The sequence below is a fragment of the Oncorhynchus keta genome, chromosome 32 (genome assembly GCF_023373465.1).
Source record: "Oncorhynchus keta strain PuntledgeMale-10-30-2019 chromosome 32, Oket_V2, whole genome shotgun sequence".
Classification (NCBI taxonomy): domain Eukaryota; kingdom Metazoa; phylum Chordata; class Actinopteri; order Salmoniformes; family Salmonidae; genus Oncorhynchus; species Oncorhynchus keta.
The window spans coordinates 35,399,836-35,423,303 of record NC_068452.1 but is presented as its reverse complement, the minus strand read 5'-3'; the positions used below and the strand labels follow the sequence as shown (position 1 = coordinate 35,423,303).

Below are 23,468 nucleotides of genomic sequence, written 5' to 3'. Positions count from 1 at the left end.
CCCTCCCCTCTCCTCACCTCCATACACACCCATTACTGATCTCAGCTGCCTTTTATTCTCCTCACTCAGCCAGGAAGTGGATTGGAAAAGAAAGATAATAAATAAAAAGGCCTCCACCTCCCCAGCCCACTATCTAGCCAGGCATCGCCATGGCAGCATGATCCCCAAAAAGCCCAGCGCGCTCTGCTGCACTCCAAAAGGATTGAAAGAGAGAGGGAGGTAGAGAAGGGAGGGAGAAAGGAGAGCAGGGTGGTGGAGGGAGAAAGTAGGTGGGTTCTTTCCCAGTCAGAAACTAGAGGTGAAGTCACTCGTGACTTTAGAATTCAATATTTTTTGTTGCTCTCGGTTTCCCCTCTAACTTCTCCTGAACTAAGCTTGCACTTACTTACTGGTCATGTGTGTGACGAACAACTGATTCTTTACTTTGTTGAGCATATAAACAGTCAGACGACAAACATTGTTTCTGTGCAGAAAGAAAAAAAGTGTGTGAGACATTAAGGAATATCAGTGGACAATAGGAGGTCAAAAGATTCAACATTCATTTTATTGGTTTGGTTTTTTGAGTACAGTGGTTATTTTCAGCCATTCTGGCATTCACAGGGGAAAAATAAGAAAAAAACTGGAAACAAGAAATAGCTTTCTGATAATAGCTCTGGCTCAGTCTAGTCATTATGACAATAACAACAACTCTGCGTACCTGATCAACAACACAGACACATAACACATAAAAAAACTGTCCAAAAATGGCACTAATAATACTTTTGAAATTCTGTGTGGTTTATAAAAAAGACATATCTATTTACATTCAATTTGAATAATTATAATTTGGAAAAAAACTAAAACATATACCGTATGAGAGTGACATATTAAGAGAAATAAAACACTGATTATTCAAACTTGAGATAAAATATATATAATATCAATTATACTATCAGAATAGGTTCCATTATGTAGTTCAAGTGCTATTAATAGGAATATACAGGGGACCTCTGCCATAGGCAACACGAGGCAGCCATTTTGGCTCCCCTGTGCGAGTGGCATAACTCAAGGTGCAGCTCAGTGGTCAGGGTAATAGGTCAAAGGTTACAGGGTTCAGTCATAGCTCCGCCTCTGAGACACAGTAATAAGTGGTTAGTACAGAGTACAGACATGGAAAAGCGTGGGAGTGAAGGGGAGGGGACGTAACCTGGGCAAAGCAGATTTCCACCCTATCACTCCTGGGTAACTGAAGTTAAGATACTTGGTTTAATACAAAGTGTTCTCCTTTGTCTTTGTCCATCCTCTATTAGTTGCTGTGTAGTTAGAGGGTGAAGGATGAGAGGGTACTGGTAAAGAGGGCACACGAGGCCAGTGCTCCTTCCTTATTGGTTGCCAGGGTTTGTCACTCCATGCAGCGCTGTTGTTCCATGTAGAGGTCTGAAATAACAGTTCAGTTCTGACTGTCTCGTTTCACACAATGAGACATCCACAGAATTAGAGTGAGGGGACGTCAATGAGACATCCACAGAATTAGAGTCAGGGGACGTCAATGAGACATCCACAGAATTAGAGTCAGGGGACGTCAATGAGACGTGGAGTCCAGCTGATGATGTCATCAGAGGATGACCAACGAAATGACGACCAATGAAGATAATTTAGAGACACTGACTGACCGTGTGTTTGTGAGAGCTAACCTAATGCACGGCCCACTAACCACCATCACATATAAAACATATTCTACTTAGAACAGGAAAAAATCATTATCATTAGCAGCTTCATCTACGACTCTCATTTGAAAAATAGACATTTGTCGTTTTTCATATACAAAATATCTGTAAAATTACTATGCATATCTCCATGTGGACGGGTTGTACTCTACAGTGATTTGGTGTGTGTGTGTGTGTGTGTTAGATGGTAGTGTGTGTTAGTGAGAGAGAGAGAGGTGGCACTACGTGTGCGTGCGTGTCTTGACGTATTCATCAGAACATGTGTGTACTTGCTAGAACGCTCTTTACCTGCTCTACCTCTTATCTCATCCCCCTTCCTTTTCACACACCTTGTCTCCCTCCCTGTCCCTCCATGTGCTGCACACCTCTGCTATCTGACTGTCTCTCCCTCTCTCTCTCTTTCTGTCTTTTCTCCCATCCGTCCAGGTAGGTGAGGAGGGGTGTGTTGGGGCAGGTGGTGCTAGCAGACGGTCTGTTGGCTGGACAGGGGGCTCTCCAGAGACATGCTGGTGGGAGACAGTTCTGGACGGTTGTTCTTAAACATGGAGGAAATATAGAAGGCCTGGAGAGACACAGATCAAACACTATCCGTCAAACACAGATACATAGAGATGGAACACTGTCCGTCAAACACAGATACATAGAGATGGAACACTGTCCGTCAAACACAGATACATAGAGATGGAACACTGTCCGTCAAACACAGATACATAGAGATGGAACACTGTCCGTCAAACACAGATACATAGAGATGGAACACTGTCCGTCAAACACAGATACATAGAGATGGAACACTGTCCGTCAAACACAGATACATAGAGATGGAACACTGTCCGTCAAACACAGATACATAGAGATGGAACACTGTCCGTCAAACACAGATACATAGAGATGGAACACTGTCCGTCAAACACAGATACATAGAGATGGAACACTGTCCGTCAAACACAGATACATAGAGATGGAACACTGTTCGTCAAACACAGATACATAGAGATGGAACACTGTCCGTCAAACACAGATACATAGAGATGGAACACTGTCCGTCAAACACAGATACATAGAGATGGAACACTGTCCGTCAAACACAGATACATAGAGATGGAACACTGTCCGTCAAACACAGATACATAGAGATGGAACACTGTCCGTCAAACACACAAAGGCAACCAAGAGAATCCGTCCAACATAAGACAGATATCCCAACCGCCAGAGAGACTGGTTATACAGCTCAGCCTGACCCAGATGAGATCCCACCATATAGGGACTGAATGAGACAAATACAGATTGTATAGGCAGATAGATAAATACAGATTGTACAGGCAGATAGATAGGACATGATGCCCTGTTATTGTTTAGGCAGGCATGGTTGACATTATTTCATCCTGTAAGCCTGACTGACATAGGAGATCATACATCAACACATTTGTTCCCAATCCCACAGCTCCATAGAGCCAGAGGGAGGGGAGAGACAGACACTTACCACCCAGTAGGCGGTGAGGCCTCCCTGGATGAAGCCGGTGATCACGTCAGTGGGGTGGTGGCGGTAGTCAGAGATGCGGCTCAGCCCGGTGTACACGGCTATCATCACCAGCAGGAACTGTAGCAGCGGGCGCAGCAGACGAGCCCCTCGCCATGACAACCGCGCCTGCAGGTAGAACTGGAGAAGAAGAGCAGCGTCACATGATCAGAGCCTTCAAATATGAGAAGTGTGTGTGTGTGCAGGCCCTCTCATGCATTTTTGCATGCGTCTGTGTGTGTGCATAAACTGCAGCGTAGTTGGTTCTTTCCACAGTGATCTGGTCACATGGTACATTAAACACAGTTAACACACACACATCTAGAGGGTGAGGAAGAGGACCTGGCATTAGTCCATCCACACTGGGCTCAGCACCCTAATAAACCTCTCCTCCATCATTCTTGCCCTCCAAGCCCCATCATTACTACAATAGAGGAGGAGTGTCTGTCAGTCAGGGACCAGACAGAAACTGACTGAGGGGTCAGGGGTTAACTGTAGAGATGCATGGTGCTGTTTCTGAGGTGACTGCTGCCAGGCCTGGGCCTGTCACTGGAACATGTGGAACATATTCCGGAGGAGGAGAGGGGAGCTGGAAGCAGGTGTCAGTCTTCTTGCCCTCCAACCCCAGCAGCTGGCCCAGGGCCCTGGTTGCATGTCGCTGCAGGTCCCATGGATTCTAAAGGACACAGTCAGTCTGCAGTAGTAGTACTAGCTATACGCCAGGAAGCCACAGACGGGATGGAGGGAAGATAGAGGGAGAAGAGAGGGAGAAGAGGAGACAGAATGAAGAATGAGGCCCCTTGTTTTTCTCAGGACACTCAACTGCTCTCAATGCCTCAGTCTCTTTCTCTCCCTCTTTCTCTCTGTCCCTAAGTGGGGGTGAGGAGGGGAGGACCTGAGAAATCTATTAACAATGTTTTTGAATGGTGAATCCTCTCCTTTTATCACATTGAAATTGAATGAGTTTCATATATATTTCCCGTAAATAGTTTTGCGATTATTCCAGTCATATTCCGGACCATTGGAGACTTAATGAAGTGGAGGAATTCCATTTATAATGTGAATGAATACATTATGGGAACAAATGCATGAGCCATTATGGGCTTTTGTCTTCCTCTGTCATTTCTCACCCCACAATGTGTTCCTCACCAATGGTCCAGTAGAGAGAGAGGAGGGGAGTGGGGTTCTCTTGTTGAAAGAAGCCTGTGGATCTCTCAGCACCCCCCCAAACAAGGAGTGCTCTGTCTGCTCTACATCTCTACCTCTATTCATGTTCCCTGTGGAAAACTTCCTCCCTCTCCCTTTTCATTTCAGGCAGGACGGCTTTTGAAAAGTTGTCTTTCTCAGAGTTTGCATGTACAGTGTGTGTATGTGAGTGTGCATGAATGTATGTGAGTGTTTGTGAGTATGTGTGTGAGTGAGTGTGCACTCCATCTCTACAGGGACAAAGTGTCCAATATCTTCTTTCATAATTACAGTGAAAGTTAAAACTGTCAACGATCATTCTTTCCTTCCTTCAACTAATCTGTAGTAATCCCAGCTAAAGCAGGTGACTTCAAGTGTATAAACGTTACTTGGCAGGTGTGCTGTTCTTTGTCGCCACAGGCACGTGCAAGTGTGTGTGTGTGTGTGTGTGTGTGTGTCTCTCCAATTGCCAGTGACACTTACCGCCAGGTAGAGCATGGTGTACATGGCAAAAGAGGAATGGCCAGAGAAAAAGGACTTCCTGAAAGATAAAGGGATAACAGGGATGTCATTCATTAACCCAGTTATCTAGTGTCAATATTGCTCCATCTCAATCTATGGTAATAAACATACCAATAGTTTCTCACAAAGACAGACTTTCACTTTGACTAGACTAGCGGAGTTTGGGTCTATTCCATCTCAATTCCAGTCAGTGCATGACTTTTCAGGATTGCATAAAAATGGAAAAATCTCATATCCAATCCAACTGACAGGAATTGAGCTCAAATTGAGCCCAACTCTGATACACTGAAGCTTGATTCACATTACAGGACCAACCAGAACTGCACAGTGCTAGTTGTGATATTTATTTTCACATTGTCCTTTCCTGCACGGTTCCAGCAACTATGGTGGGTGTGTAACCAGGCCAGCTCAGTTTGGCCAGGCCTGGCCCTATAGTGTGAATAGGGAAGGCGTCTCTCTCGGTACTGACCTGGCCTCCTCCACCATCTTGTGTTTGGGCTGCCTGCAGGTGACCTGGGCCACGTAGGAGCCGGGGACACAGTTGAGCGAGGCGTATGTCACGTTGCACACCGACAGGAAGTTAGGTCGCAGGCGCCCCACACTCAGCTTGGCCATGTTGGTCAATGATTGGCCCACGCAGCAGCCGAACAGGAAGCTTCCCAGCTCCTTATAGAGGCAGGACACGTAGAGGTTGCGCACGAAGGCCCGTGATTGCACCTCACGAAATCGAACCCGATAACACTCGCCCAGCGCAATCTGGCCAGGGAAGAAGAGGAGGAACAAGAGTTAGAATCAGTCCTCTTCGGAAAAAAGCTGCGCTAGATACCGGTAGAAAAACGACGCTACACTTTCACAGCGTATTGTAAAAGAGAAGGTTTTTTCAATGACCTGACTAAATAAAGGCTAAATATTGAATGGCTCATAAATACATCTACTTCCAGGTGAACCTCTTGTCTGCTTACAGTGAGTGTGTAAGATAGTATGTCATGTGTATATATACTCAGTAATATCCTACAGTGTGTAAGATAGTATGTCATGTGTATATACTCAGTAAGATCCTACAGTGTGTAAGATAGTATGTCATGTGTATATACTCAGTAAGATCCTACAGTGTGTAAGATAGTATGTCATGTGTATATACTCAGTAAGATCCTACAGTGTGTAAGATAGTATGTCATGTGTATATACTCAGTAAGATCCTACAGTGTGTAAGTGGTGATAGTATGTCATGTGTATATACTCAGTAAGATCCTACAGTGTGTAAGTGGTGATAGTATGTCATGTGTATATACTCAGTAAGATCCTACAGTGTGTAAGATAGTATGTCATGTGTATATACTCAGTAAGATCCTACAGTGTGTAAGATAGTATGTCATGTGTATATACTCTGAATCCTCCTCCCCCTCCCCCCCCTCCTCCCTCTCTGCAGATGACTTCGTCAACCATTTTGAAAAGAAGGTCGATGACATCCGATCCTCGTTTGCTAAGTCAAACGACACCGCTGGTTCTGCTCACACTGCCCTACCCGGTGCTCTGACCTCTTTCTCCCCTCTCTCTCCAGATGAAATCTCGCGTCTTGTGACGGCCGGCCGCCCAACAACCTGCCCGCTCGACCCTATCCCCTCCTCTCTTCTCCAGACCATTTCCGGAGACCTTCTCCCTTACCTCACCTCGCTCATCAACTCATCCCTGACCGCTGGCTACGTCCCTTCCGTCTTCAAGAGAGCGAGAGTTGCACCCCTTCTGAAAAAACCTACACTCGATCCCTCCGATGTCAACAACTACAGACCAGTATCCCTTCTTTCTTTTCTCTCCAAAACTCTTGAACGTGCCGTCCTTGGCCAGCTCTCCCGCTATCTCTCTCAGAATGACCTTCTTGATCCAAATCAGTCAGGTTTCAAGACTAGTCATTCAACTGAGACTGCTCTTCTCTGTATCACGGAGGCGCTCCGCACCGCTAAAGCTAACTCTCTCTCCTCTGCTCTCATCCTTCTAGACCTATCGGCTGCCTTCGATACTGTGAACCATCAGATCCTCCTCTCCACCCTCTCCTCCGAGTTGGGCATCTCCGGCGCGGCCCACGCTTGGATTGCGTCCTACCTGACAGGTCGCTCCTACCAGGTGGCGTGGCGAGAATCTGTCTCCTCACCACGCGCTCTCACCACTGGTGTCCCCAGGGCTCTGTTCTAGGCCCTCTCCTATTCTCGCTATACACCAAGTCACTTGGCTCTGTCATAACCTCACATGGTCTCTCCTATCATTGCTATGCAGACGACACACAATTAATCTTCTCCTTTCCTCCTTCTGATGACCAGGTGGTGAATCGCATCTCTGCATGTCTGGCAGACATATCAGTGTGGATGACGGATCACCACCTCAAGCTGAACCTCGGCAAGACGGAGCTGCTCTTCCTCCCGGGGAAGGACTGCCCGTTCCATGATCTCGCCATCACGGTTGACAACTCCATTGTGTCCTCCTCCCAGAGCGCTAAGAACCTTGGCGTGATCCTGGACAACACCCTGTCGTTCTCAACTAACATCAAGGCGGTGGCCCGTTCCTGTAGGTTCATGCTCTACAACATCCGCAGAGTACGACCCTGCCTCACACAGGAAGCGGCGCAGGTCCTAATCCAGGCACTTGTCATCTCCCGTCTGGATTACTGCAACTCGCTGTTGGCTGGGCTCCCCGCCTGTGCCATTAAACCCCTACAACTCATCCAGAACGCCGCAGCCCGTCTGGTGTTCAACCTTCCCAAGTTCTCTCACGTCACCCCGCTCCTCCGCTCTCTCCACTGGCTTCCAGTTGAAGCTCGCATCCACTACAAGACCATGGTGCTTGCCTACGGAGCTGTGAGGGGAACGGCACCTCAGTACCTCCAGGCTCTGATCAGGCCCTACACCCAAACAAGGGCACTGCGTTCATCCACCTCTGGCCTGCTCGCCTCCCTACCACTGAGGAAGTACAGTTCCCGCTCAGCCCAGTCAAAACTGTTCGCTGCTCTGGCCCCCAATGGTGGAACAAACTCCCTCACGACGCCAGGACAGCGGAGTCAATCACCACCTTCCGGAGACACCTGAAACCCCACCTCTTTAAGGAATACCTAGGATAGGATAAAGTAATCCTTCTCACCCCCCTTAAAAGATTTAGATGCACTATTGTAAAGTGGCTGTTCCACTGGATGTCATAAGGTGAATGCACCAATTTGTAAATCGCTCTGGATAAGAGCGTCTGCTAAATGACTTAAATGTAAATGTACTCAGTAAGATCCTACAGTGTGTAAGTGGTGATAGTATGTCATGTGTATATACTCAGTAAGATCCTACAGTGTGTAAGTGGTGATAGTATGTCATGTGTATATACTCAGTAAGATCCGACAGTGTGTAAGTGGTGATAGTATGTCATGTGTATATACTCAGTAAGATCCTACAGTGTGTAAGTGGTGATAGTATGTCATGTGTATATACTCAGTAAGATCCTACAGTGTGTAAGATAGTATGTCATGTGTATATACTCAGTAAGATCCTACAGTGAGTAAGATAGTATGTCATGTGTATATACTCAGTAAGATCCTACAGTGTGTAAGTGGTGATAGTATGTCATGTGTATATATACTCAGTAAGATCCTACAGTGTGTAAGTGGTGATAGTATGTCATGTGTATATATACTCAGTAAGATCCTACAGTGTGTAAGTGGTGATAGTATGTCATGTGTATATATACTCAGTAAGATCCTACAGTGTGTAAGTGGTGATAGTATGTCATGTGTATATACTCAGTAAGATCCTACAGTGTGTAAGTGGTGATAGTATGTCATGTGTATATACTCAGTAAGATCCTACAGTGTGTAAGATAGTATGTCATGTGTATATACTCAGTAAGATCCTACAGTGTGTAAGATAGTATGTCATGTGTATATACTCAGTAAGATCCTACAGTGTGTAGGTGGTGATAGTATGTCATGTGTATATATATACTCAGTAAGATCCTACAGTGTGTAAGTGGTGATAGTATGTCATGTGTATATATATACTCAGTAAGATCCTACAGTGTGTAAGTGGTGATAGTATGTCATGTGTATATACTCAGTAAGATCCTACAGTGTGTAAGTGGTGATAGTATGTCATGTGTATATACTCAGTAAGATCCTACAGTGTGTAAGATAGTATGTCATGTGTATATACTCAGTAAGATCCTACAGTGTGTAAGTGGTGATAGTATGTCATGTGTATATACTCAGTAAGATCCTACAGTGTGTAAGTGGTGATAGTATGTCATGTGTATATATACTCAGTAAGATCCTACAGTGTGTAAGTGGTGATAGTATGTCATGTGTATATATATACTCAGTAAGATCCTACAGTGTGTAAGTGGTGATAGTATGTCATGTGTATATATATACTCAGTAAGATCCTACAGTGTGTAAGTGGTGATAGTATGTCATGTGTATATACTCAGTAAGATCCTACAGTGTGTAAGTGGTGATAGTATGTCATGTGTATATACTCAGTAAGATCCTACAGTGTGTAAGTGTTGATAGTATGTCATGTGTATATACTCAGTAAGATCCTACAGTGTGTAAGTGGTGACAGTATGTCATGTGTATATATACTCAGTAAGATCCTACAGTGTGTAAGATAGTATGTCATGTGTATATACTCAGTAAGATCCTACAGTGTGTATGATAGTATGTCATGTGTATATACTCAGTAAGATCCTACAGTGTGTATGATAGTATGTCATGTGTATATACTCAGTAAGATCCTACAGTGTGTAAGATAGTATGTCATGTGTATATACTCAGTAAGATCCTACAGTGTGTAAGTGGTGATAGTATGTCATGTATATATACACTCAGTAAGATCCTACAGTGTGTAAGATAGTATGTCATGTGTATATACTCAGTAAGATCCTACAGTGTGTAAGATAGTATGTCATGTATATATACTCAGTAAGATCCTACAGTGTGTAAGATAGTATGTCATGTGTATATACTCAGTAAGATCCTACAGTGTGTAAGATAGTATGTCATGTGTATATACTCAGTAAGATCCTACAGTGTGTAAGATAGTTTGTCATGTGTATATACTCAGTAAGATCCTACAGTGTGTAAGATAGTATGTCATGTGTATATACTCAGTAAGATCCTACAGTGTGTAAGATAGTATGTCATGTGTATATACTCAGTAAGATCCTACAGTGTGTAAGATAGTATGTCATGTGTATATACTCAGTAAGATCCTACAGTGTGTAAGATAGTATGTCATGTGTATATACTCAGTAAGATCCTACAGTGTGTAAGTGGTGATAGTATGTCATGTGTATATACTCAGTAAGATCCTACAGTGTGTAAGTGGTGATAGTATGTCATGTGTATATATACTCAGTAAGATCCTACAGTGTGTAAGTGGTGATAGTATGTCATGTGTATATACTCAGTAAGATCCTACAGTGTGTAAGTGGTGATAGTATGTCATGTGTATATACTCAGTCAGATCCTACAGTGTGTAAGTGGTGATAGTATGTCATGTGTATATACTCAGTAAGATCCTACAGTGTGTAAGATAGTTTGTCATGTGTATATACTCAGTAAGATCCTACAGTGTGTAAGATAGTATGTCATGTGTATATACTCAGTAAGATCCTACAGTGTGTAAGATAGTATGTCATGTGTATATACTCAGTAAGATCCTACAGTGTGTAAGATAGTATGTCATGTGTATATACTCAGTAAGATCCTACAGTGTGTAAGATAGTATGTCATGTGTATATACTCAGTAAGATCCTACAGTGTGTAAGTGGTGATAGTATGTCATGTGTATATACTCAGTAAGATCCTACAGTGTGTAAGTGGTGATAGTATGTCATGTGTATATATACTCAGTAAGATCCTACAGTGTGTAAGTGGTGATAGTATGTCATGTGTATATACTCAGTAAGATCCTACAGTGTGTAAGTGGTGATAGTATGTCATGTGTATATACTCAGTCAGATCCTACAGTGTGTAAGTGGTGATAGTATGTCAGTGTATATACTCAGTAAGATCCTACAGTGTGTAAGTGGTGATAGTATGTCATGTGTATATACTCAGTAAGATCCTACAGTGTGTAAGATAGTATGTCATGTGTATATACTCAGTAAGATCCTACAGTGTGTAAGATAGTATAGTCATGTGTATATACTCAGTAAGATCCTACAGTGTGTAAGATAGTATGTCATGTGTATATACTCAGTAAGATCCTACAGTGTGTAAGTGGTGATAGTATGTCATGTGTATATACTCAGTAAGATCCTACAGTGTGTAAGTGGTGATAGTATGTCATGTGTATATACTCAGTAAGATCCTACAGTGTGTAAGATAGTATGTCATGTGTATATACTCAGTAAGATCCTACAGTGTGTAAGTGGTGATAGTATGTCATGTGTATATATACTCAGTAAGATCCTACAGTGTGTAAGAGGTGATAGTATGTCATGTGTATATATACTCAGTAAGATCCTACAGTGTGTAAGTGGTGATAGTATGTCATGTGTATATATACTCAGTAAGATCCTACAGTGTGTAAGATAGTATGTCATGTGTATATACTCAGTAAGATCCTACAGTGTGTAAGTGGTGATAGTATGTCATGTGTATATACTCAGTAAGATCCTACAGTGTGTAAGTGGTGATAGTATGTCATGTGTATATACTCAGTAAGATCCTACAGTGTGTAAGTGGTGATAGTATGTCATGTGTATATACTCAGTAAGATCCTACAGTGTGTAAGATAGTATGTCATGTGTATATACTCAGTAAGATCCTACAGTGTGTAAGATAGTATGTCATGTGTATATACTCAGTAAGATCCTACAGTGTGTAAGATAGTATGTCATGTGTATATACTCAGTAAGATCCTACAGTGTGTAAGTGGTGATAGTATGTCATGTGTATATACTCAGTAAGATCCTACAGTGTGTAAGTGGTGATAGTATGTCATGTGTATATATACTCAGTAAGATCCTACAGTGTGTAAGATAGTATGTCATGTGTATATACTCAGTAAGATCCTACAGTGTGTAAGATAGTATGTCATGTGTATATACTCAGTAAGATCCTACAGTGTGTAAGATAGTATGTCATGTGTATATACTCAGTAAGATCCTACAGTGTGTAAGAGGTGATAGTATGTCATGTGTATATATACTCAGTAAGATCCTACAGTGTGTAAGTGGTGATAGTATGTCATGTGTATATACTCAGTAAGATCCTACAGTGTGTAAGTGGTGATAGTATGTCATGTGTATATACTCAGTAAGATCCTACAGTGTGTAAGTGGTGATAGTATGTCATGTGTATATACTCAGTAAGATCCTACAGTGTGTAAGTGGTGATAGTATGTCATGTGTATATATACTCAGTAAGATCCTACAGTGTGTAAGATAGTATGTCATGTGTATATACTCAGTAAGATCCTACAGTGTGTAAGATAGTATGTCATGTGTATATACTCAGTAAGATCCTACAGTGTGTAAGAGGTGATAGTATGTCATGTGTATATATACTCAGTAAGATCCTACAGTGTGTAAGAGGTGATAGTATGTCATGTGTATATATACTCAGTAAGATCCTACAGTGTGTAAGTGGTGATAGTATGTCATGTGTATATATACTCAGTAAGATCCTACAGTGTGTAAGTGGTGATAGTATGTCATGTGTATATACTCAGTAAGATCCTACAGTGTGTAAGTGGTGATAGTATGTCATGTGTATATACTCAGTAAGATCCTACAGTGTGTAAGTGGTGATAGTATGTCATGTGTATATACTCAGTAAGATCCTACAGTGTGTAAGTGGTGATAGTATGTCATGTGTATATACTCAGTAAGATCCTACAGTGTGTAAGATAGTATGTCATGTGTATATACTCAGTAAGATCCTACAGTGTGTAAGAGGTGATAGTATGTCATGTGTATATATACTCAGTAAGATCCTACAGTGTGTAAGAGGTGATAGTATGTCATGTGTATATATACTCAGTAAGATCCTACAGTGTGTAAGTGGTGATAGTATGTCATGTGTATATATACTCAGTAAGATCCTACAGTGTGTAAGATAGTATGTCATGTGTATATACTCAGTAAGATCCTACAGTGTGTAAGTGGTGATAGTATGTCATGTGTATATACTCAGTAAGATCCTACAGTGTGTAAGTGGTGATAGTATGTCATGTGTATATATACTCAGTAAGATCCTACAGTGTGTAAGTGGTGATAGTATGTCATGTGTATATACTCAGTAAGATCCTACAGTGTGTAAGTGGTGATAGTATGTCATGTGTATATACTCAGTAAGATCCTACAGTGTGTAAGATAGTATGTCATGTGTATATACTCAGTAAGATCCTACAGTGTGTAAGTGGTGATAGTATGTCATGTGTATATACTCAGTAAGATCCTACAGTGTGTAAGTGGTGTGTTGTGTGTCTCACCGTGAGGCCAGTGATGACGATGCCCCCAGCGATGAGCAGTGCGTCAGGGATGGCCTCTCTCTCCAGGTAGGGGTAGGTGATGCTCTGGTCCCCACAGAAGAAACCCCTCCGGTACGGAGTCACCGCCTTCAACTCACACGCAAAGAACGGGATGGAGGCTAGAGAGACAGAGAGAGAAGGGGGGGGTTTAGACACAGTTATGAGGGAGATGAAGAGACAGAATAGGAAGAAAATATGAGGAGTGTATGTGTGTGTGTGTGTGTGTGTGTGTGTGTGTGTGTGTGTGTGTGTGTGTGTGTGTGTGTGTGTGTGTGTGTGTGTGTCTATGTGAGAAAAGAGTAAGAGTGACGCATCGCACAGAGAGCCAAGACAAAGAGGTGTCATTGATCCTTGATCCTGTTTTATATGAGAAGGGTTTAGGAGACAGGATATAGGCCTGGGTGCAATCTGAGGAGGGGGCGGGTCTTAGGCCTGTCCGTCATCCACTGACTGGATTCAAGATCTCCCAAAGTATCTGGCATTCCTTACATACTGGAGCTCAGAGAGGCTGGAGGAGGGGGAGACGAGAGAGAGACAGAGATGACAGTGCAGAATGAAGGATTATTCAGGAGGAGAGGAGACAGAGAGTCTATTACACAGAAAATGACAAAGTGGTGAAAGCCAAAGGGTTTTACAGTAAAGTAATAGCCAGGCTACAGTATAGACTATAACGTGACTGCAGAGACCTCCAATAGAAAGGGAATAGAGTAGTCTTTTGTGTCCAATAATAAGGGAATAGAAATAGTGTAGTGTGGCACAGAGACGCACAAGGAGCGTACAACATTAAACATTAACTACCACTGTATTGGCAGAATATTTATTAAATCAACGTAGTAACACATTACCTTCCTATTTTTATGTCCTGGTTGGCTAACCAATTAAAAGTGTGTGTGTAAGGAAGGCGTAAAGGGTGGTCAAGGTCTGTCTTTCTTAAGCAAACAAACCTCGCTGCAACCTGCCCTGCTGCTGGTGAAAGTTCATTGGGTAAAGATTGTGCAACCTCGTTATGATACTGGCACCAGTCACACAGCAGGGAGGATGAAATCAAATCCAAGGCTATATCTGAAATTAAATCTACACCACTACACTCACTCTGAACTTCCAAACTCCCCTTCTCGTTCCTCTCTCTGCTCCCCACAGCCCCTCTAGCCCATCATGTAGTCCCCTATCCCATGCCCCCATAGCCCTCTCCCCCATGGAACAGGGAGAGCATGGGACTAATGATTAACCTCTCCCTCATCATAGAGCCTGGAACTGGAGCGGGCCCAGGCAAACACTGCTGCTGCCAGGAAATCTCAGAGAGACTACGTGACAGGAGGAGAGGACAACACAGGCCATTAGAGACTGTAGATCAACAGTAGCCGACGGGAGAAGGACATGGCTCACTGACCTTCAGTGTGACTTTCTGTGAGTCTACCAGAGTTCAACAGGTTTCAGTCTACCTGCACTATATAACCATGAATACTCTACAGATATATCTCACTCACAGTACCAGTCAGTCAATCATAAATACTACCAAAACAGATCCATGCAGCCACCCTTTCACCCCAAGACATACAGTTAAGAACCTACACACATATCAATGTACCTAAGGACCAATACAATTTAGGAATGAAAATGAGTAGTGTAGCGTCATTGGCTTATAAGCAGGGTACGGTTACTGTAGTATACAGCAAATGTCTGCTTGTGACCTTTGTTAATACTGGAAGTATGGAAGATTGTCAGAAGACCTTTGCTAATACTGGAAGTTTGTCAGAGATAAAGACCAAACAGACATATCCTCTGGTTAAGAGAAGGCACGGGAGGGCCTGAAAGACAGAGGGAGGGAGGGAGGGAGGGAGGGGGAAACACGTTGCAGGCAGATAGCAGAGGCTCTGACGACAGCAGAGAGAGAAGAGATAGACGAGGGGAGAGCGAGAGAAGAGATAGACGAGGGGAGAGCGAGAGAAGAGATAGACGAGGGGAGAGCGAGAGAAGAGCTAGACGGAGGGGAGAGAGCGAGAGAAGAGAGAGATAGTGCAAACATCTCACCTGACCCTGATCTTTGCCTGATCTACGTCTCCTGCCAGAATCACATGCTCCTCATTTCAGACGCATTTAGACCACACACACACACACACACACACACGGCACACACATAAACACACCATGGCGTGCGACTCCAAGCTGCAGCCCTCTACAGAGCCTCTGACATCACGCAAGGGCCTAACTCCAGACCACCGTAGAAAAGCCAGATCTCTCCCAGAGAAGTGAGAGAGAGTGGCTGTCTGGAGTTGGTAAGGACCCAGTACCATGACTCAGTACAAAGACAGAGATGAAGGTAAAGATGTTGTATATGCATCAGGAGGCCTTACTTAGGTACTTAAAGGGATTTTTTACCATGAATGTATCATGGTAGTGTGGGGTATGAAAAATGGGTCAACTTTGAGAACCTCCATTTCCTGAATGTTTTGGCATTCAGGCTCAAAAAAGTCCCTTTCTGACCACTTCCAACATGGCCAAACATGTATGAAAGGTTTCATTCAAACCAAAAGAGGTGCAGTCAGAAAGGGATTGAAATCATATGGAACGGCCCTGAAGAGAGATGTGGTTCTCTTGACTCAAGCACACACTGACAAGGTCAGGGGCTGAAACCCTGTATAGGTTTTATAGCTTTACTCTGAAAACACATGACATGGTGGTGTCTACGCTTGGGCCATCCACCACAATAGGCTACTTCTTTACCAAAATTCTCTCTCTCTCTGTCTGTATCTGGGCCAGAGTTACGGTTATAATCAATGTTATTGTGGTTTGTCAGTCTGCTAATGGACAGCGTCTCCATTCCTGCCATAATAAAAGTGTGGGGCTGGCTGGTTGAGGCGTTAGTGCTGGATCCTCTAGTGTGTTTCTCACAGTAATGGGAGCCATCAACCACTCAGTAGGCAAACTATGACCGCGACACTGTCAATGATGTATTGACCGCTCTGTAAATATGTGTGTGTTGTCATTTCCACATTTGTGTGTTAAAGTCCATAAGCAGCACATTAGAGCTGCTGCCTATATACATAGGCTTGAAATCACCGGCCACTTTAATAAATGGAACACTAGTCACTTTAATAATGTTTATACATGTTCCATTACTCATCTCATTGATATATACTGCATTCTATTGTACTGTATCTTAGTCTGTGCCGCTCTGACATTGCTCGTCCATATATTTATATATTCTTAATTCCATTCCTTTACATAGATGTGTGTGTACTGAAATCGTTAGATATTACTTGTTAGATATTACTGCACTGTCGGAGATAGAAACACAAGCATTTCGCTACACCCGCAATAACATCTGCTAAACACGTGTATGACCAATAACATTTGACTTGATTTGACAGCCTGGGCTCACATGGCCGGGACCCAACAACGCTCGCTTACAGAGCTCCTCAAAATGCTACTCTCAAACAACACAGTCCACACAAAAAAGAGGCCGCCAGTTTGCCACATACCAACCTCAATCCACAAAACACCTCTTATACAAACTTCCCAAAACACACACCCCTGTGAAACCATGGAGAACACACAGAACACATCTTATACAAACTTCCCAAACACACCCCCCTGTGAAACCATGGAGAACACACAGAACACATATGTGATATGTTCTGCAGCAGAACACACACTGTCAACCGAGCCTGCACCGAGCCTATACAACCTCAGAGGTCTGAGAGGTCTCAGCCAGTCCCAGTAAAGTTCCAGTCTTTACACTGGGGTTTACAGCGGCTCTAAACGCTTTCACAAGAAGATGCAAAAGACACTCCAGAGCCCCTCACCTCATCTGTCAGGCAGCTGTGAGCAAACCACTGCACCTGGCCAAGAGCGGCCTCAGAGGACACAGCAGCAGAGCAGAGTGGAGCAGAGAGAGAGGGAGGGAGGGAGAGAGAGAAACACTAACATAGACCCACACACACACACGGGCCAAATGTGTTGTTGGACAGAGTTGGAATGCTTTCAAATAGTCAAAGGGAGAGACAGAGAGGGAGGAGAAACAGGAAGAGAGAGAGGGCGAGGGAATGGGAGGAGAGGGGATATGTGCCTCACTCTTCAGAAACTCTTCTGGTTCTAATTTACACTTCTATGACCACAGCCCAGAATGAGCTCACTGTGAGAAGAGAACAATAACACAGAGGAAACCAGAACAGCCAGAACAGAAAGAGAGAAAGAGGAGAAAAAGAATAAAGACAGAGAGAGAGAGAGAGAGAGAGAGAGAGAGAGCAGAGAGCAGGAGGGTGGAGGAGGGGTTGGGGGTGAGAGAGAGAGAGAGAGAGAGAGAGAGAGAGAGAGAGAGAGAGAGAGAGGGGAGGGGGGGGGGGGGGTGAGAGAGAGAGAGAGAGAGAGAGAGAGAGAGAGAGAGAGAGCAGAGAGCAGGAGGGTAGAGGAGGGGTTGGGGGGTGAGAGAGAGAGCAGAGAGCAGGAGGGTGGAGGAGGGGTTGGGGGTGAGAGAGAGAGAGAGAGAGAGAGAGAGAGAGAGAGAGAGAGAGAGAGAGAGCAGGAGGGTGGAGGAGGGGTTGGGGGTGAGAGAGAGAGAGAGAGAGAGAGAGAGAGAGAGAGAGAGAGAGAGAGAGAGAGAGAGAGAGAGAGAGAGAGAGAGAGAGAGAGAGAGAGAGAGAGAGAGAGAGAGAGAGAGAGAGAGAGAGCAGGAGAGAGAGAGCAGGAGAGTGGAGGAGGGGTTGGGGTGTGAGAGAGAGAGAGAGAGAGAGAGAGAAGAGAGCAGGAGGGTGGAGGAGGGGTTGGGGGTGAGAGAGAGAGAGAGCAGAGAGCAGGAGGGTGGAGGAGGGGTCGGGGGGTGAGAGAGAGAGCAGAGAGCAGGAGGGTGGAGGAGGGGTTGGGGGTGAGAGAGAGAGAGCAGGAGGGTGGAGGAGGGGGTAGATACGTTACGTGTTAGTTATTATGTGTGTTATTTATGCAGATGCTTTGAGGGCATATTACTCATAATGTGTACCAGTCAATAAAACAGTGTCAAACTCAAAAGACTGGAAAACATGGTTAGAGGGGGTACGGAAAATTGACAAACAGAGAAAGGGAGAGAGAGGGGGATGGATAAGGGGTTGGTGGGGCGAGAGAGAGGGAGAGAGAGGGGGATGGATAAGGGGTTGGAGGGCTCTAGAGAGGGAGAGAGAGGGGGGTGGATAAGGGGTTGGAGGGCTCTAGAGAGGGAGAGAGAGGGGGATGGATAAGGGGTTGGGGGGCTTTAGAGAGGGAGATGGATAAGGGGTTGGGGGGCTCTAGAGAGGGAGATGGATAAGGGATTGGGGGGCTCTAGAGAGGGAGAGAGAGGGGGATGGATAAGGGATTGGGGGGCTCTAGAGAGGGGGATGGATAAGGGATTGGGGGGCTCTAGAGAGGGAGAGAGAGATTGAGAATTGAGAGATGTGGTGAAGTGTTTCACAGACGGAGACGATTAGCGGTGGTTCTGGAATGTGAGGGTCAGAGAACTGGGCTCTGTTGGGACCTGCTCTGTAAACAGGACCTCGCCTCGTACAGCAGAATACCCCCAGAACACACACACACAAACCCCACTTGCACACACAAACAACCCACAAAACACCACATGGACTAACACGCAACCAAATAAGCCACATAATAACCCAAACTACCTCCAAAAACCTCAACCAACCATAGCTAACCAAATAAACCACGCTGGAGCCAAAGAAACCACAGAAAACTAAACAACCCATAGACAGGCACTGAACAAACAGACAGACCCAAACTAATAGCTTCACCAAACAGTACTAGTATATTATCAACACATGAATATCAATACTAGACTGTAACATAGCCTACTACTCAACAGGGCATCAACCAACATTTTAGGTAACAGTCACTATATAGTATACCATGGGTGCTGAGTGACCAGTGACCACTGGATCTCTTGAGGGGTGAACACACACTGTCCTGGGCAGGGGAGGGGCAGTCACTGGGGAAGAGAGGAGAACGCTCCCCTACTACCCTCCAGGGGTGGTCCGTCTCTCTTCAGCCAGGCAGGCCTCAAGGGCCAGTGCCAGGGCCTCTGGTCCTCAACCTCAGGTCTAAGCTGCTTGTTTATCCAGAAGTCAATCTACTGCTACTGATGTAGTGAATCATCACATAGAGAGGTGCTGTTACTCTAACTTCAGTGAACCCTGCTGTAATCCCTAATAATAGCATTGTAACTGGTCTAGTAAATCATTACATAGAGGTGCTGTTACTCTAACTTTAGTAAACCCTGCTGTAATCCCTAATAATGTCATTGTAACTGGTGTAGTGAATCATAACATAGAGGTTCTGTTACTCTAACTTCAGTGAACCCTGCTGTAATCCCTAATAATAGCATTGTAACTGGTCTAGTAAATCATTACATAGAGGTGCTGTTACTCTAATTTTAGTAAACCCTGCTGTAATCCCTAATAATAGCATTGTAACTGGTGTAGTGAATCATTACATAGAGGTTCTGTTACTCTAACTTTAGTAAACCCTGCTGTAGTCCCTAATAATAGCATTGTAACTGGTGTAGTGAATCATTACATAGAGGTTCTGTTACTCTAATTTTAGTAAACCCTGCTGTAGTCCCTAATAATAGCATTGTAACTGGTCTAGTAAATCATTACATAGAGGTGCTGTTACTCTAACTTTAGTAAACCCTGCTGTAATCCCTAATAATAGCATTGTAACTGGTGTAGTGAATCATTACATAGAGGTTCTGTTACTCTAATTTTAGTAAACCCTGCTGTAATCCCTAATAATAGCATTGTAACTGGTCTAGTAAATCATTACATAGAGGTGCTGTTACTCTAACTTTAGTAAACCCTGCTGTAATCCCTAATAATAGCATTGTAACTGGTGTAGTGAATCATTACATAGAGGTTCTGTTACTCTAATTTTAGTAAACCCTGCTGTAATCCCTAATAATAGCATTGTAACTGGTGTAGTGAATCATTACATAGAGGTTCTGTTACTCTAATTTTAGTAAACCCTGCTGTAATCCCTAATAATAGCATTGTAACTGGTCTAGTAAATCATTACATAGAGGTTCTGTTACTCTAACTTTAGTAAACCCTGCTGTAATCCCTAATAATAGCATTGTAACTGGTGTAGTGAATCATTACGTAGAGGTTCTGTTACTCTAATTTTAGTAAACCCTGCTGTAATCCCTAATAATAGCATTGTAACTGGTCTAGTAAATCATTACATAGAGGTGCTGTTACTCTAATTTTAGTAAACCCTGCTGTAATCCCTAATAATAGCATTGTAACTGGTGTAGTGAATCATTACATAGAGGTTCTGTTACTCTAACTTTAGTAAACCCTGCTGTAATCCCTAATAATAGCATTGTAACTGGTCTAGTAAATCATAACATAGAGGTTCTGTTACTCTAATTTTAGTAAACCCTGCTGTAGTCCCTAATAATAGCATTGTAACTGGTCTAGTAAATCATTACATAGAGGTGCTGTTACTCTAACTTTAGTGAACCCTGCTGTAATCCCTAATAATAGCATTGTAACTGGTCTAGTAAATCATTACATAGAGGTGCTGTTACTCTAATTTTAGTAAACCCTGCTGTAATCCCTAATAATAGCATTGTAACTGGTCTAGTAAATCATTACATAGAGGTGCTGTTACTCTAATTTTAGTAAACCCTGCTGTAATCCCTAATAATAGCATTGTAACTGGTCTAGTAAATCATTACATAGAGGTGCTGTTACTCTAACTTTAGTAAACCCTGCTGTAATCCCTAATAATAGCATTGTAACTGGTGTAGTGAATCATTACATAGAGGTTCTGTTACTCTAACTTTAGTAAACCCTGCTGTAGTCCCTAATAATAGCATTGTAACTGGTGTAGTGAATCATTACATAGAGGTGCTGTTACTCTAACTTTAGTAAACCCTGCTGTAGTCCCTAATAATAGCATTGTAACTGGTGTAGTGAATCATTACATAGAGGTGCTGTTACTCTAATTTTAGTAAACCCTGCTGTAATCCCTAATAATAGCATTGTAACTGGTGTAGTGAATCATTACATAGAGGTTCTGTTACTCTAATTTTAGTAAACCCTGCTGTAATCCCTAATAATAGCATTGTAACTGGTGTAGTGAATCATTACATAGAGGTGCTGTTACTCTAACTTTAGTAAACCCTGCTGTAATCCCTAATAATGCCATTGTAACTGGTGTAGTGAATCATTACATAGAGGTGCTGTTACTCTAACTTTAGTAAACCCTGCTGTAATCCCTAATAATAGCATTGTAACTGGTGTAGTGAATCATTACATAGAGGGGTGCTGTTACTCTAACTTTAGTAAACCCTGCTGTAGTCCCTAATAATAGCATTGTAACTGGTGTAGTGAATCATTACATAGAGGGGTGCTGTTACTCTAACTTTAGTAAACCCTAACCCCTTTAGTAAACCCTAGTAAACCCCTTTAGTAAACCCTACTGTACTCTATATCATCGACTGCATCCTTATGTAATACATGTATCACTAGCCACTTTAACTATGCCACTTTGTTTACTTTGTCTACGTACTCATCTCATATCTATATACTGTACTCGATACCATCTACTGTATGCTGCCCTGTACCATCACTCATTCATATATCCTTATGTACATATTCTTTATCCCCTTACACTGTGTATAAGACAGTAGTTTTGGAATTGTTAGTTAGATTACTTGTTGGTTATCACTGCATTGTCGGAACTAGAAGCACAAGCATTTCGCTTCACTCGCATTAACATCTGCTAACCATGTGTATGTGACAAATAAAATTAGCTTTTGATTTTTTTGATTTTTTAACTGGTCTAGTGAATCATTACATAGAGGTTCTGTTACTCTAACTTTAGTAAACCCTGCTGTAATCCCTAATAATAGCATTGTAACTGGTCTAGTAAATCATTACATAGAGGTGCTGTTACTCTAACTTTAGTAAACCCTGCTGTAGTCCCTAATAATAGCATTGTAACTGGTCTAGTGAATCATTACATAGAGAGAGAGGTGCTGTTACTCTAACTTTAGTAAACCCTGCTGTAAACCCTAATAATAGCATTGTAACTGGTAGATGTGTCTACTATACAGAGCTGGACTTCTATTCCCTGAAGACTGTTCTTAGACAATGTGTCCTGGCCACAACATAGTGTGTATGTCTATCTGTGTTGAGTCAGTGAGAGTCACAGAGGACCAGGACCAGTCGTCTTTTGTGTTTCACCTGACATTTAAGGACAAAGAGTCTTTGTATAAAATAGTAGTTGGGTGTGCAACACACACACGGACACACACACGGACACATACAGGGGTGAGCCTGGTAAGCCTCAGACAGGAGATGAAGTCATTGGCACCTGGGCTGTGATTATGACTAGTAAACCACCATCCTCCTGATTAGAGTGACTGTGTGTGTGACTGTGTGCGTGTGTGTGTGACTGTGTGTGTGTGTGACTGTGTGACTGTGTGTGTGTGACTGTGTGTGTGTGACTGTGTGTGTGTGTGTGTGTGTGTGTGTGTGTGTGTGTGTGTGTGTGTGTGTGTGTGTGTGTGTGTGTGTGTGTGTGTGTGTGTGTGTGTGTGTGTGTGTGTGTGTGTGTGTGTGTGAGTCCGCCCTGCTCGAATATGTGTGTGGATGAGCACTACGGTGCGGGGGGGGGGCGTTGCTGTCCCCTCTCCTAAATTGTCTGGATTGTTCTAACTGGGTGCACTGTTCACTGTTTTGTCTGCCATGATGCCTACACAAAAAGACTGATCATCAAGGGACAAAGCCTGGGAAACAAAAACAGCCCAACGGCATCTCACTGGCTATCTGATATCAGCAGCATCTGCTGCAGCTGGACTCACATACACACACAACCAGAATGTTATTTACTGCACACATTATCACTAACATAATCACTCGATACACGGTCTATCTGTCCATAGTTCCCACGAAACAACAGAGCTAACTCAAAAAAACTAATCAGGAGGAAGAGATGAAAGCCTACTTCCAATTTCCAAGCCTCAGAACCCCCCTCCCTCCCACCCACTATCGGTAGTGC

At 43.4% G+C, this 23,468-nt stretch overlaps 1 protein-coding gene and 1 long non-coding RNA gene across 2 annotated transcripts in view; one reads left to right on the top strand and one right to left on the bottom strand.

Moving 5' to 3' along the window:
• Window positions 1-525: 525 nt before the first annotated feature.
• Window positions 526-23,468, bottom strand: part of ppap2d (phosphatidic acid phosphatase type 2D) — a 43,145-nt gene continuing 20,202 nt past the window's right edge. Inside the window, exons 2-6 of the mRNA XM_052491577.1 lie at window positions 13,401-13,558; window positions 5,402-5,688; window positions 4,894-4,951; window positions 3,190-3,366; window positions 526-2,268 (exon numbers count right to left, since the gene is read on the bottom strand). Coding sequence (XP_052347537.1) covers window positions 2,167-2,268; window positions 3,190-3,366; window positions 4,894-4,951; window positions 5,402-5,688; window positions 13,401-13,558 — 782 coding nt within the window. The 3' untranslated portion in view covers window positions 526-2,166. The remainder of the gene's footprint in view (window positions 2,269-3,189; window positions 3,367-4,893; window positions 4,952-5,401; window positions 5,689-13,400; window positions 13,559-23,468) is intronic.
• On the top strand, window positions 18,908-22,555 carry LOC127914551 (uncharacterized). The gene is made up of 4 exons (XR_008088848.1): window positions 18,908-19,982; window positions 20,896-21,393; window positions 21,558-21,642; window positions 22,350-22,555. It is a non-coding gene; the product is annotated as an uncharacterized LOC127914551 (long non-coding RNA).